This window comes from Hibiscus syriacus, unplaced genomic scaffold, assembly GCF_006381635.1.
Source record: "Hibiscus syriacus cultivar Baekdansim isolate YM2019G1 unplaced genomic scaffold, ASM638163v2 tig00013680_pilon, whole genome shotgun sequence".
Lineage (NCBI taxonomy): Eukaryota > Viridiplantae > Streptophyta > Magnoliopsida > Malvales > Malvaceae > Hibiscus > Hibiscus syriacus.
Window position 1 is genome coordinate 876,497 of NW_024062306.1, and position 15,695 is coordinate 892,191.

Here is a 15,695-nt window from a genome sequence, read left to right on the forward strand (position 1 = left end):
ACATACATTCAGCAACATACTAAGATAAGTCAAACCTTATTTCCAAAAAAAAAAAGGTCATAAGGTCAAACCTTGGTTTTTTTTCTCTAATGTATTTTATTTTCTCTAAAATACTTCTTTAGTTTTCTTTTAAAGTATTATCTTATTTTATGGTCTGAGTATTATCGTTTCTTTTTTTTCTAATTTTTCTTTTTATTTAACTTTAAATAAATATTTTTATTTATTTTAAAAATAAATTATACAAAAAATAATCATGTTTGAGTAAATTTTTATTTTTTCCACTGACATTATTGATTTTAAATAAAGTTTTTGTTTCAAAAGTAGCATATTAATCATTAACATTATTAATTTACAATAAAATGATCATTTCACCGTTATCATACGACAACATTAATAAAAAGGTTAATATTTAGTTTGACTCTTAGATTATCATTAAAACATCAAGTAACTTTTTAAATAATAATTTTATATATAATTTATCTTAAAAAATTTTAATCTCCACTTTTTTCTATTTTGATACAACTTAGTTCCAATGTGATATCTTCACCGAAATCTAACCCATCCATCTCTTTCAAAAACCTTAAATTCTTCAAATACCAAACCTTTATTATCCAAGAATCTTGAGATTTGTCCATCACTAAATCAGGCAAAAACATCTGGAAGAATTCTACGAAAAAGAAGAAAACAACAACAACAACAAGAAAACAATTGAAATAGTCGCTGTAGGTGGGGTTTGCAGGAAAGAAAACTTGTGGTGAAAGAGTAGAGACAGGCATTCAAGGAAAATGCTCACGTGCGGCAACTTTAATATATGACTAAAAAAAAGTGTTACTGATTTTGTTATTGTTTAAATAATAAGACCAATAAAAAATGACCGAAAATATTATTAGACGTTAAAAAATAACCGGTTTTGTTATTATTAGGCGTTTTAACCGTATTTTTGAAAAAATGACCGAAAACATTATTAGATGCTAAAAATGACTGGAAACATTATCATGTGCTAAAAAATGACCGAAAATGTTTAAAAATGATATTTTAGGTAAAAATAATAATATTACCGGTAATTATTTACCGATTTTATTATTTAAACAATAATAAAATCGATAACACCTTATTTTAATCTTATATTAACCTTATATTAAGGTGTCACACTGTAGAACTTCTCAGAATCCAATGGTTAGAAAAGATCTCTAGATTTATGTTCCCACCTACATCTTACATCATCATTTCATTTGTTTCGGTTTAATATTGTCCCTTGTTTGATCCATCGGTGAGGAGAAAACTAACATATTCTCAATTTCATAAAATAATACTTATTTATTTCACCAAATTAATTTTTAATCGTAAATACTTTTTAATTTTAACTTATTATTCTTTAAAATTAATAATTTAAATTTTTATATTTTGAAGAAAACTTTAATAATAATTAGATAGTTTATATATATATTATAAAATTTTATTAGATAGTTTATTTTAAATATAATATTTTTTAATAAAAACATAGAGTATAATATATTAATTTATGATATTTATCAATAATCCCACTCGGTTTCTTCCTTTTTATAAACTTCATGTAAAGTTATTTCTCATTGACGCGAGTTAAAACTCAATCACGTAATTAAATAAATTAATTATCATTTATAGTGTTTTATTATATTATAAACATAATCAACTATGCTTATGCTTATGGTCATACTTTTCTCCGCATCTAGCATTTCTTTGTAATAGTATCCTTTACAATTAAAAAAAAAAGTATACTTTTTTCTAGAGGTTTTAGATTAGAGTAGATACGTCTGTAGTACATATACAATATCAATGATTTAAAAATTATGAATAAATATTATCTTATAATCATCTTATATTATTAAAAGATTAATTCAATATATTTTAATTTTAAAACTTTTTGAGATGGTGCAAAATACTGAAATAAATAATTATTAATTGAGTTAACTAAAAGTTGGTTTATTTTAATTATTAATAAAATATAATGTTAAAAGAATTAAACTTGTCTTGGTTGATTTTTTGTTTAAACTGAATAAAATTATAGTTAATTTCTGTTAACTAACTTGTTTTTTTAACAATTGTTAAGTAACTTGTTTTTTTAATAATTGTTAAGTAACTTGTTTTTTTAATAATTGTTAAGTAACTTGTTTACAACAGACTAATCAACCACCCTTAATGCAGTACATAAAAATGTAAACCAAAAAGGAAAAAAATGGATTTTGTGTGTTAACTGTTAAGTCATTTTCTTTGTTCTCCTTTCCCTTAATTACACATCAAAAAGTGCTATTCTTTGTTTTACCCTTTTCTTCTTTCTAATATTACTTCCAATTGCCATACTTCGATGCTCATGCTATAGAACGGGACCCACAGTTCCTTTTCCACGCGCAGTCAATTTATAAAATGTATCGAAATTCCCTTCTCCTCCCTATCCCGTTGTGAACCAAAGAGAGATATCTTGTAATTAAATACCCAATACAAGGTTAATTTGTCTTTTGATACCGGCTCAATTCTTTCTTCCCGCGAGAGAGAGAGAGAGAGAGAGAGAGAGAGAGAGAGAGAGGGGGGGGGAAGGAAAGGAAGAACTCGTGGAAGGTTTGGTATTGTGATGACACGACCAAAAACATGGCTAAGCAAAAAACCCTTTCTCTCTGCAGTTTATTTTTCACTTCTTCGAAACGGCGGTTCTTTGAATTTCGTAATTTATGTATGCAATCAGAAATCAAACATTCCAACCCTAACACTCTCTACTATTTTGTTTTCTTTCCCGTTTGATCACCGCTTTTCTTGTTTTTCATTTTTCTCGGCTGATTTCGCTGTAATTATATTCTGCTAAGGTTTTCTTTCTCTTCTTCGTTGATTTTCCTGCATTGCCTTATTTCAAAACGTTGGCGGTTTGATTCTTTTTGTTTTTAACGGAGATAGAGAGAGATATGGGAGACTTGGTGAAGGTGCTGTACATAGTTGTAGTGGACGTAGGTGAGAAGAAGAAGAAGACGTCGTCGTTTCGGTACACGCGTCCCGTTCTTCAGAGTACTCTCCAACTCATGGGATGCAAAGCTCGTCATGCTTTCAAGGTTCTTCTTTTGTTACTTTTGTTTTCTTCATTATGGATTTACGATTTGTTCTCGATTTCAATTCCGATTGATCATATTTGTTTATTTCTTTTATATTTTTTTGTTTGATAAATTATAAATACAATCTAGTTGATTAAACTGTGGATGATTAGTTGATAGATATGGATTGCTTACAACGTGTTCTATAAAATTCCTTTCCAGATTTACATTTTTCCGGATTTAATGCTAAGTCCAGGTAGTTTGATAGTAGTATATGCATTTTTTTGCTTCTTTATTTATCAGGAAAAAAAAAATCAGCATCCTGTCGTTTTCATAGAATTATGACTGAATAGTTATCTCGTTAGATTTTTAGGGTTCTATTTGTTTCTGCCTTTCAAACCGTAAATAATTGGAATCAATTTAGATGAAGTCAGTTTTGATCTGTTTATCAGTTTTTTTGGCACCTTTGCGTTCTAGATCCTGTTACACCATGTGGTCCCATCCAGGGATTTAAACTGTGGTTGCATTTTTTGTTGCATTGTATATATCACGGTTGTGGACATAACATATGTTATTGCGGTCACTTCAAGCATCGTGATCGAGAATATATTCCCTTTGTCTTGTTATATTTCTTTTGATTTTTTAAAAAAATGAGTTGGATTTTTCTTGATTTTACCGTAACAGAACAATAATGGGAATAGTGGCCTGTTATTGCCGCAATTGGCCGTTACCGGTTAAATTGCGGCCGCGATCTCGGACGGTTCCGCTACCGCTATAGAGCGGCCGCTATTCTACTACCCGACTGTTATTTAAATCCCTAGTCTCAACTCCCATCATCGTTTTCTGAATTTATTGCCTAATAATGTGCATTTATTGGTTTAATTTTCAGCTATATATTACTTCTGCTTCCTATTAGGTGATGAGAGATCATTGTTATGTGAGAGGTTGAGTTAAAAGTAGTTGCCTTGTAAAAGTATATACAATCAAATGCCTTTATAGAATTCTTATATAAACTATACCATTCATATTCTCTGTTATGCAGTCACTGCTGACATTAGTGTTAATAATTTTAGTGTTTGGAATTTTTGCTTGTCATTTTCATATTTAATTTTCTAATTTGACATGATTGGTTATTTTTCACGTTTATACACATTCTTATGGCAAGTGGATCCTTATTCTTAATGATTGTTTGTATTTCTTACCAGATTAGCCAGAAGGTTTTTGAATTGATAAGAAATGAACCGTTTTATGAATCACTACTTCATGAGGGAAGTGAAACTTTAAATTCTGATGGTTTCAAAGGGAACTCTGAGAAGGAAGATGTTTGTCCCACCAATGGTGGCATTCATAGAGCAGAGACAGGAAGCTACTTAGTTTCAGATAAAGATGATCAAAATAAGAGTATACCATTTGAGTTGTACAAAAGATGCACATCGGTTGTTGTTAGAAGAGAAACTTTCTTAGATGTTGTTTGTGAAGCTCTGTCTGAATACAAGTATGTGGGTCCGAACCAGAGAGCTGACTTGGCTTTGGCATGCAGGTATCATGCAACTGACATCTTTTGGCTACCCAAAAGTTTTGCAATTAACATGGCCTGTAGATTGGTTACTCCTTTCAGACACTCTTTATTTAACATGAAAAAAATTTCATAGAACATATTTCAAGAGAAACAATTGAGACGAGTTCCTGCATCAAAATTTCAATTGTTTGTCAATTGTTCTATTCCTCCTCTTGGTTTGGCCAACAAGAGAGTTCATCATCACAAGTATTCCATAAATTTTGAGTGTAACATGTTTATTTATCTTTAATTCCTAGTTATTATTGCAAATTTGCATATATGATTTGATCTAGTATTGTGATGGTTTTAGAATGGTCTTGTTCAATGTCGTTTGCATGGTGGCTTCATATCAGATGCAAGAATGTTCTTGTCTTCCTTTGTAAACTTTATTCGATCTTCACTTCAGAATCCGGGAGAGGAAGGAATCTGTAACTGTGCTGTTGTGTGGTACTAGTGGTTGTGGCAAATCTACTTTGTCTGCTTTGCTGGTATCTTCTGCTTTTTCATATTAATGTTGCACACTAGTTTTTGTAACTGCAATCATATAAAAGCTAATCTTGGTGCTTTGATAATGTCATGCAGGGTGGTAGGTTAGGAATTACAACTGTGATTTCAACTGACTCTATTCGCCACATGATGAGGAGTTTTGCGGATGAGAAGGAAAATCCTCTACTCTGGGCTTCAACCTATCATGCTGGGGAATGCTTGGATCCTATGGCAGTTGCAGAAGCTAAGGCTAAAAAACAGGCAAAAAAGTTGTCAGGCATTGCTCAGTCACTTACTAAGGATGAGGTAGTTGATGGTTCTTCTGCTAGCAAGGGACCCCAGCCAATGGAGAGTGGTTCTACTAATACTGAATTGATCACTTCCAAACAGATGGCAGTTGAAGGGTTCAAGGCACAAAGTGAGATGGTAATTGACAGTCTAGACAGGCTTATCACTGGATGGGAAGAAAGGAACGAGTCTGTGGTTGTTGAGGGTGTTCACTTAAGCCTCAATTTTGTTGTAAGTATACTTTTTGTTTGTTTCCTGCAGCAAAATGTTTTTGTCCCCTGCTTCCTATATCATTTTTTGATCTTGTACAGATGGGGCTTATGAAGAAACACCCTTCAATTATACCATTCATGATATACATTTCAAATGAAGAAAAACACTTGGAAAGGTTTGCAGTTTGTGCAAAGTACATGACATTGGACCCTGCAAAAAATAAGTACGTAAAGTATATAAGGAATATCAGGACGATACAAGATTATCTATGTAAACGAGCTGACAAGCATTTGGTCCCCAAAGTAAACAACACAAACGTTGACAGAAGTGTTGCAGTCATACATGCCACGGTTTTCAGTTGCCTCCGAACGCGTGAAGCTGGAGAGCCTCTTTATGATCCTATGACAAACACAGTTGCGGTGGTTGATGAGTACCGGAACCAGTGTGCTGCCGATTCACTAAGCTCCAAGGGAATGTTTCAGTTGATCCAGAGGAATGATTCTTGTAGGCAATTGATGGCCCTTCTTAACACTGATGGATCTGTAGCAAAAGCTTGGCCAGTTGATTTGGTTGATGGTAATGGAAAACCTATCTCTGGCCATGGGACTGAGGGTGGAATAGGCATTCCCTTGTATGGACCTTTAAAAATTGGCAGGGCTGAACCTGTTAATCTTCAATTTGGTCACTTTGGAATTAGTGCCTGGCCTAGTGATGGTGGCACAAGTCGTTCTGGAAGCGTGGATGAATCAAGATATTATGGTACCGATAATGGTAGTAGGTACCAATCTTCGTGCTGTAGCTCACCAAGGATGTCTGATGGTCCAGCAAAAGAGGTAGTGCCTCTTACAATGTGTTTTTCTTTTCCAAACACTCTTTACCAATGCTTTAGTTATGTTTGGTGTGTATATTTCAAAGTAGATGGAATAACAAGACGGAAGTCACCTTAAAAACTAACAGTGGATCAAAAAAAATGTAGTCATGCTGTGTTCATTTCGCACTTTGTTTACCCATTCTCTTTCTCACAGTTGAAGGAGGAAAACTCTGTGTATGGAAGTGATGAAGAAGTTGACGATCCACCTGAGGTAGACAGTGATGAGGATATTAGCGATGATGGTGACAAAGAGGTCCATGAAGAGGTATGAACTTGTGTTAGACTCTACAATGAGTGATATGTATGCATATGATATTACTACATTGATTTCAGAGATCAAATTCCAAAGTAAACTACAATGAGTTGTTATTGTTTGTTCATTGTTCGTTAATACTTATGAACGCGGGATGTCTGAAATCACATTAGGTTCTGCTTCATAATTCCTATAAATTTTTGTTCTAATCCTAAATCTTACACTTGAAAATCTGGATGAAACAAGGCTTTACATTCTACTTGCGCTTCTTTATGTGGATTTTGCTCTAATATTTATTAATTTTCTGTTCTAACAGGTTGGATCTGTTGATGAAGGCTCAACGAAATCGGATGAAGAGTACAATGATTTGGCATTGCAGGATGTGATGAATGGCTACTTCCCTGATGATGAAGAAGACCATGATGTGGCAATCTCCAGGGATGAATCGACATCAGATAAATATAAGAACTTGGACCTCTTCCTTAGAAGTATAAGAAAGCAGTTTTCGGAGCCGCTTTGCTCTCACCCTTCCCTGCTTACGGAGAAGATGGAGAAGGGAGTGGTACCTTTCGGGAGTTTAAAATGCGAAAACGGTGCCTCAGTCTTTCGGCCTTGGGGAAACCAGGATCCATAATTGGCCATCCCATAGTTTGATGTTTTCTTTTTGACCTTTTATGGCTCGTTAATTGCTGGATATCTAATCCAACTTGCTATCCTCTCCACTTCTCTGGTGTCTGGTGTGATGCTTTGGAAATGGCAATGAGCTTTAATGTTTATTTTTGGCTTTTGATAAATGCCGTTATCAAATTTTGGCCTGGGTAATTTAGGAGCTCATAATCAATTTAATGCTAATTAATAATTAACATTGCATTTGTTTTTATAAACACTTTTAGTTTATTGATTAACTTTAATTTCAAATTTATTTTTATTTCACCATAAAGAGTTTATCTCGATTCGTTTACTAAGAATCATAAAAAAAACCGAGTTCAAAATTTAATGGAGATTATGTTAAAAGAATTAATTGAAATTTAATTGAATTTTGAATAAGCAATTTAAAACGAATAAAGTTGAGCATTAAACATAAATGACATAACAATTGTCATATCTCAGTTAGCATGTTAACGTCCATCTAAGACAAATGTAGATTTTTTACCCAAAAAGGATGAGTTGGAACACATGAATAGTCGAGTGATTATTTGTAATTTTTAAAATTGAGGGCTCAACAAAGCAATTTCATATAATCAGAGTATCATTTTATGATTTTTAATAGTCGATGACTCAACAAAACAATCTCGTATAATAGGGAACATTTGTGTACTTTACCTTTTAAAATATTTTTAATGAAAATCAATAACATAACATACAACATAGTTAATAATAATTAAAATACCAAGTAATAATTTATAAATGAGAAAATTGATACTTATGATCAAACAAGTGATTTGTTAGGTAAGTTATTTAATGAAAATCAATAACATGACAATCAACATAGGTGATAATAACTAAAACACTAAGTATTAATTTATATAAATGAGAAAATTAATACTCATGATCAAACAAATTTATATATTACTTATTTACTATTCCACTCATAATTATTTGTTAGAAGAATTTTAATAAATATATTAATTCATGTAAAATGTTTTTTTATCATCTACACAATGTGAATGTCACATAATTTAATAAAAAGAAGAAAAAAAGGCCCTCGATAATTAATGGGTGTGATGATTCTGAGAAAAGTATCCAATCTTGCCTGTTACCAGAAACTTGATTCCTACTTACTGTAAAGCAAGCATTTAATTTAGCAAACAGCAGCCCCATAACTGCACCTTCAAATCCATTCTCACTATTTTTTTTTTGTCATTTCAGATATTGTTTTCCAAACATGAAAGATCTCATGTCAGAGACCAATGGAGGGTCCTTCTCTTTGCATGTCTGCCACATGAACACCATCAAGACTACAACATCAGGGGACCATTGTTGGTCCACTCCACTCAACCAAACTCTTTGGATCGCATTCATTTCATAAATAAAATTTGCATCTTGCTTCAACCCTCTAATTTGTTTGTATACAGAAGTTTAATTAACAAGCTCTAGCTTCTTTAAACTCACCTTTAATGTAGAAAAGGTTATCAATAATTAGGGAGTGTTGTTCTTTTTAAAGGTCTTAAATTCAAACGGTTGCTTCTGCAGGGTGTGTATACGTTATCGATATTTAAGAAAAATATATTATTTTCTAACCGCCGCATACTATTTAGAAGAAAAAAAATTAATGTACAAAACATTTTTTTTTGATATATGAAGTTTCAAAAACATGACTGATTGAGTCTAGTATAGAGCTTAAATAATAACTGCATATGATATTTATTTAAAAAAATGAATGAAAAAAGTAATCAACACAAAATCAATTCACATTTACAAAAAAAAAACTATACTTGTATTATTTGTCTCATTGTATATATATTCATAATTGAGAGATAAATTCACTATGACTATAAACTTTAGAAGAAAAATTAAAATACTCAATGCACAAATGTTAAACCCTAATTATAAAATAAATCTATTTTCTATCTTTGTTAGTGCTTTAATTACAACACAGTATTTACAAAACCTTTTTATACATAAATTTCCTATAAAATACATCATAACATAAAATTATTACATGATATAAATATTTATTTTTAAATAAATTTAATCAAGTATTCAAAATAAATCAATCATGTTAGTAATGCACTAATAAGAGACATCCTTTAAGTTCTAATTATATCAGACCTCGAAATCAATTTAAATAATCCATCTTCTTCTCTTATAAGAGAAACCTTCAAATAATAGAATAGTAATATATAAAAACTAATTACAACCTAGAGTTTGGACAAGTTAATTAATATATAGAATCAGGAGTTTAACATCTTGGCAATAATTTCATAAACGTCCAATGGCAGATAATTTACTTGTCAATCTTAGAATAGAAGTTGGATGCATGGCACAACATATATAACTAGGGATGTACGTAAAGTTTTATGTTAGGGGACGAATTTATAAAATTTTAAGAGAGACTGAAAACATATTTTTAATTAAAAATAAAAATATATATAAAGGTATACATAAATTTAAAACTTTTAAGGAAGATAACTGACTCCATCTACTCCCCTTAATCTATCGACTATCATGTATATATTACAACAATAATTAATTAATTAATTCCGCACAAAAAAAATGAAGCAAATCGAATCCATTACCATGTGACAACAATAATGTTTTTGTCTTTGACAGCCCAACATGACATGACTTGGGAATCTTAGCACAAGAACATCTCAAGTACAAAGCAAAACATGTAGGACAGTACACATTTTATAAATACTGGCCAAAAATATAAATTTAGTTTGAGAAAATTAATATTTTCTTTGAGGCTTAGCTGGATATATCATCATCTAATCTGTGGAAGCAGGCATTTGAGTAATGAAACATACCTGCGATTATAACGTTTTAATCAAATATCCATTAGATTATCAGTACATGAAAATCCAACCCATGCACTGCAAGAGATTTCAAGACCTGAAAACCAAATCATTTGATAATGCTTTAGCCTTATATGCATGGCTTCCTATTACACATCTATGGATGTATGTATGTATGTATGTATGCATGCATGTGGACTAGCTGCAGCCATTGTACGGTATACATGCATCCATATCTATCTATCTTTTGAAATATCAGAGTAAATCTTAAATGGGGACCATCAATCAATGATGATACGAGAGCTTTCTAATCCAGTTACCAATTTATATTTGTGTTTATTAAGACTAAACATGAAATAGTTTCCAAAATAGATCAAGCTTTTGCAGAATGTATATTTTGTAAGCTAGCATGAAATATTGAACAATAAAGTTTCTGATAAGTGCATGAGGCTAAAATATTTGGAGAAGCTATAGAAATCAAAGACAAAGAAAACCTAGAAAATGCATATCCATGTTCACTACACACTACGAATGTAAGATTTTATGTTAGAGAACCAACTTATAATATTTTAAGTGGACAAAAACAAATATCAATAAAAATACAAAAAGTTTAAAATATATAAAATTAAAAAAAAATTGGAAAACAATTGTCCTGTCAACCCCTGTCCATCCTTAACACTAACTAGCTAGCTTCAATATAATAAGGACTATAAGCCAAATACAAAGAAGAACTTGACTGTCAATATCACTTAACCACAAGACATTAAAAAGAACCCAATTAACCATATATAAAAAACATAGTTATATACCCTTAATATAGCATGTAATAAAAGTATCAAAGCTTAATCAGTTTGCAAGGTGGTTTTGGTCCACTAAATTGTGATTGCAGAAGAAGCACAACAAAGCAAATGGCAGTGTGACCATAATTCCCAGTTTTCCAACATTATTATATAGTAATTAGAGACAGAAAGTTCACTTGTAAGAATGCCCTCAAATGTCTAGTGGAGACAAAGATATGGTGGGAAGAAGAACCAAAAGCGTTGCAGTATCCTAGTTATCTGCTATCACCAAATTCCATAAAACCAATAACCCGATTCTCTCACCTTTCCTTCTCCAACGACACTTACCTGAAAAATACCTTGTTGCTGCATTATATCCCATTACCTGAAAGCCTCACAAGCAACAAAATCGATAATGAAATAATAGAAACCAAAGATCTGCAGAGTACCAACAAGGGATCTAATTTCTTTTAATAGCATCAAGAGATATAACAAGGTAAAAAAAAGACCTTTACGACCTTTTTTAAGACCACAATCCATGAAAAAAAGTAGCTATTTCCACTGCATCAACATATATGGCTCAGAAGAATAATCACAGATCTGGGATCTGCAGGTCAAACTCCTTTAAAAGAATAGCCATATGTTATTGCTATTATCTTACCCCTATTTATTAAAGAATAATTGAAGTATGTCTGTAATCTAAGAAACTATAAAACTCACCTGAGAACAACAGAAAAAGAGTCTTTTCTCATATTGTGTAGTCGTTTATTGCCGATGCAGCATCATCAAGATTCTCACTTTAAAAGAACTTTGGCAGTCAAATTACAAAAAAAAAAATGTTCTTTTTTTCTTCATCACCTCCGTGCATTTGCATGTGAATCTTGATGATGCCTCACCTGCAAACAATGACTGTCGATCTATCTACTTATCTAGATATCCATGCACATACACCCACAGATATACTATATATATTTATATAGAAAGAGAGAATTAGTGTTTTGGTAAAACTAAAGCTCTAACAAGTTTGGGGTTGACCCAAAGAGACTAAAATCATGGGGGTAATTTTGCAAGAAAGAGAAAATCAAAACTGAAAAAGGGAAGACTTAATACCCAGAAGTTATTCTTTTATTATTGTATATATATTCTTGGAAGGAAAATTTTCCGGGACCAGCTGATCTGGCTAGTTACAAGTGGTTGAAACATAAAGTGATTACGTGAGATCTACCCAACAGAAATCTACCAAGTTGAACTCCATGTTTACAATCACACAAAACCACAAAAAACCCTATTATTTCCCTCCTTTTTGTGAACCAGAAAAAGGGAAGTTTAAATACAAATTTTTCTTAGAGAAAAAGACGGAGAGTTCATTTGAAACTATGATTTTTCTTTGCAGATTGAATTACTCTTGTCGAAAAATACATTTATTGGCCTAGAAATGTTAGCCTAATATATAGCTAGAACAAAAAAGAAACCAACGCCACCAAATCCCCTGGGAAAAAAAATTAAAAACAAGCAAGAAATATAGGAAAAAACCTAGAGAAGAAACTATATATACACATATATTTTACATAAGCAGCTAAAATGAGATCTAAATCCGACAGTGGTGTAAAGGGTTTGGAGATTTATAAACCGAAGAAAGAACGAGGAAAGAAGGGCAAAAAGAGAGAGAAAGAAGGATAGTTTTTTTTAACCAAGAAAGGGGGATAATAAGTAGTGACAGGTTAATTTATAGTTACACGAATGACCCCGATCATAGGTCTTTATTCTGTTGAATTTTATTGATAAAATTATATTTTAATGATGTCTATTATTACTGCTGTTATTTTTAACCACTAATTTGACGGTATAATATTTCGAACACTGACTCGATGACATAATTCAAACGAATAATTAATCCATAAAATATAACTTAAATGAATTTGAGATCAAATTTTATAATATATCAATTAACAATTTAACAATTAGCTCAAACAATTGTCATTTTTTCACAGAAAACTATGAGTTTGAAACATATGAAGAGTCATATGATTATTTTATAACTTTTAATAGTCGAGAGACTCAACAAAACATCATCCTATAGTTGATGGACTATTTTATAACATTTAATAGTTGAATGACTCAAAAAATAACACCCTATAGTTGGGGACCATTTGTGTACTTTACCCTACATATATATACAAAGATGACTGAAATTTTAATTAGGGATTTCAATGAATTTAGTAGTGAATTTTATTTGGGATTTTATTGGTCCATGCTTAGCTGTATGGTACTCACCACCAATCAAGTTGCTGCAGTTACACATTGCCATCTTCTTCAGCAGTCAACTCTAGCCCTAGTTTTTTTATCTGCTGCTCAAATAACATAAATTTTAAAAATAAAAATATTGGGTCTTGTAGGCGATATTTTTATCCAAATATACCTAAAAAAATTGTTATTAAAATAACACTTATTTATGATTAATTTCTAAAATCACATCTTTTTAAGTAGAGTATTTTTTATGAAAGTATTTATTGCAAACATGACAGATAATTTCAATTAAAAAAAGCATATTTTGTTGATTTTGATAAATTTCCAAAAGACGCTATCTATATGAAGCATTTTATGAAACCTAAAACCAACTCCCATTTCAATTTTAAAGGAGTGGTTTAGGGTTTAGGGTTTAGGGTTTTAATATTTTATTGTAGATGTTTTATGAATATATTAGGGTTTAGAGATTTATAATTATTTTTACTTATAATAAAACATAAGAATACATAGGTTAACATTATAGAATATATGAAAATATAATAACATGTAGATTTAGGATTTGTGATTGTTGAACATTAAAAGAGAATTAAAATGTCGTAAAAGTACATAAAATTTACAATAATTTCTGACATTACATAAAATTGGTTCGAGGAAGGAGAAAACAAAAAGTGATTTAGGATTTGTAAACTTTAAAATTCATCTTTAAAGCACTCCGTTAGTTTAAAAACTCTATTTGTTAAAAATCAAATCAAATCGAACCGATCTAAAATCTAATCTTATCGTATCCTAAATTTTATGAATTTTGTTAGCGTAGTACCAAACAATGCTTAAGTTAGTTGCAACTGAGTGGATCAATGGAAAAAGTAAAAACACAAAGAATTTTATTTATACAATTTATATCGATTAATGATCTTATCTCTGCGAAGTCTTACTCAGAGATAAGTCTACTATAACATACTGGGTTTAAAAGAACTGAATCTTCAACCTAATTACACATGCTAGTCGTAAGCGTTTTCTCGCACAATATTATCAGAATTATTATCTTTCTTAAGCAATCATCACAAATTATTTAACATTTATGGTAAACACGACTTACAAAATTTAATTATACACCCACATATCTCTTAATAAACTATATATGCTTCAACAATAAAGCTCTCTCAAACTATATATATTAGTTTGAGAAACAAGTCTCATTTTCTCCTTTAAATGTTGTATATTTTGGCCTCTCTTAAAATTTTATTCCCGAGAAATTTTGCCTTGTTGTTTCATAAAGACGGAAAAGGTGGTCGATTTTGGAGCCAAGATTTGAAGAATATGGGAATGGACCATTGTACTTCGAAGACCTCTTTTTATTGGGAAGTCCTTGTCTGGAATTTTTTTAATCTTTGCTCAGAAGAGTTTCGAAGAATTGTTTGAGCTCTGATTGTCTACGTTGGTGTGGCTCTTCTTCTAGCTGGTACAAACTTGAGGATTATTGCGTTGCACAACCATGTTGAGGCTGAGATCAACGAAATTTGGAAAATGATGTGGTCTAAATTGGCTTCGCCTAAGGTTGAGGCCTTTGGGTGGAAAGTTGTTCATGGTAGAATTCCTACAAGGGTCGAATTAACGAAGCGAGGATCTAACCAAATTAATTTCCGCTATAGACCAGTCCTATTGTAGTGCATTGTTCTGTCTCGTGGAATTTCTGGCAGTACTGGTTTTATCTTTGGAATAATTCCTTTGACATACCTGGTAATTTCGGCTCATTGTTAGCCTTATGGGAGTCTTCCCCCATCAGCCCTTGATCCATGGATATTTGGAAGCTTGTTTTTTTCGGATTAGTGTGTAGTTTATGTCTTTTTCGACACGAGATCGTCTTTTAGGAATAGTAAACTCGATGAAAATCAGTTATTTGACACGACTCTGCTGAGAATCAACCATTGGTGCAAAACAATTGGCCAGAATATTAAACTACGATTTTGTAGTGGTGATTTTAGCCTTTATATCCGTTCTATGTTGGAGAATTCAGTCTATAAATGTGGGCGTATTTTCAACTTTTAAATCTATTCAAATATCATTTTTCTCTCCATGTTTCATCCTCTACTTCAAAGCTTTCTGCTTTATGTTTGCTTTCCGAGTTCTGTTCTAAAGAGAAGATCAATACCACCACTATCCAATCCAAACTTCAGGTGACGATTTTCAGATATATACTATTAATCTAGGGGTATCATCCAGTGCAACGATTACAATAATTAAACCAAATTTACTTATAAGGCATGTTCACCATTACATAGTGTTTGCTAGTTCTTTTTTCGATTTAATTTTTGTTTGTCATGTCAATATTAATGCCTCATTTTACGGTAGTTATTCCGAGATATGCCAGCATCCTGGGATATATTGGTTAAAATTATTGATCTATCGTAAAACTCAATTGAATATGAGATGAGTTAACTCCTATTTTATAAAAAGTTAAATATTCATTCATTTGGTGAGAGAAGAAT

The 15,695-nt window shown here is 31.5% G+C and overlaps 1 protein-coding gene across 1 annotated transcript; it reads left to right on the plus strand.

Moving 5' to 3' along the window:
• Positions 1-2,599: 2,599 nt before the first annotated feature.
• Positions 2,600-7,390, plus strand: LOC120206335 (P-loop NTPase domain-containing protein LPA1 homolog 1-like). The gene is made up of 7 exons (XM_039206020.1): positions 2,600-3,077; positions 4,262-4,596; positions 5,021-5,102; positions 5,197-5,619; positions 5,700-6,434; positions 6,627-6,737; positions 7,042-7,390. The coding sequence occupies exons 1-7, from the start codon at positions 2,934-2,936 to the stop codon at positions 7,357-7,359; spliced, it is 2,148 nt and encodes a 715-aa protein (XP_039061951.1). The 5' UTR covers positions 2,600-2,933; the 3' UTR covers positions 7,360-7,390.
• Positions 7,391-15,695: the final 8,305 nt, after the last annotated feature.

What these genes read in the sequence shown, in the direction of transcription:
- LOC120206335 (XM_039206020.1), top strand. Translation starts at nt 2,934, where the DNA reads ATGGGAGACTTGGTGAAGGTGCTGTACATAGTTGTAGTGGACGTAGGT. An exon ending in AAGCTCGTCATGCTTTCAAG is followed by an intron (nt 3,078 to 4,261) that starts GTTCTTCTTTTG and finishes ATTTCTTACCAG; the next exon opens with ATTAGCCAGAAGGTTTTTGA. An exon ending in CTACTTTGTCTGCTTTGCTG is followed by an intron (nt 5,103 to 5,196) that starts GTATCTTCTGCT and finishes AATGTCATGCAG; the next exon opens with GGTGGTAGGTTAGGAATTAC.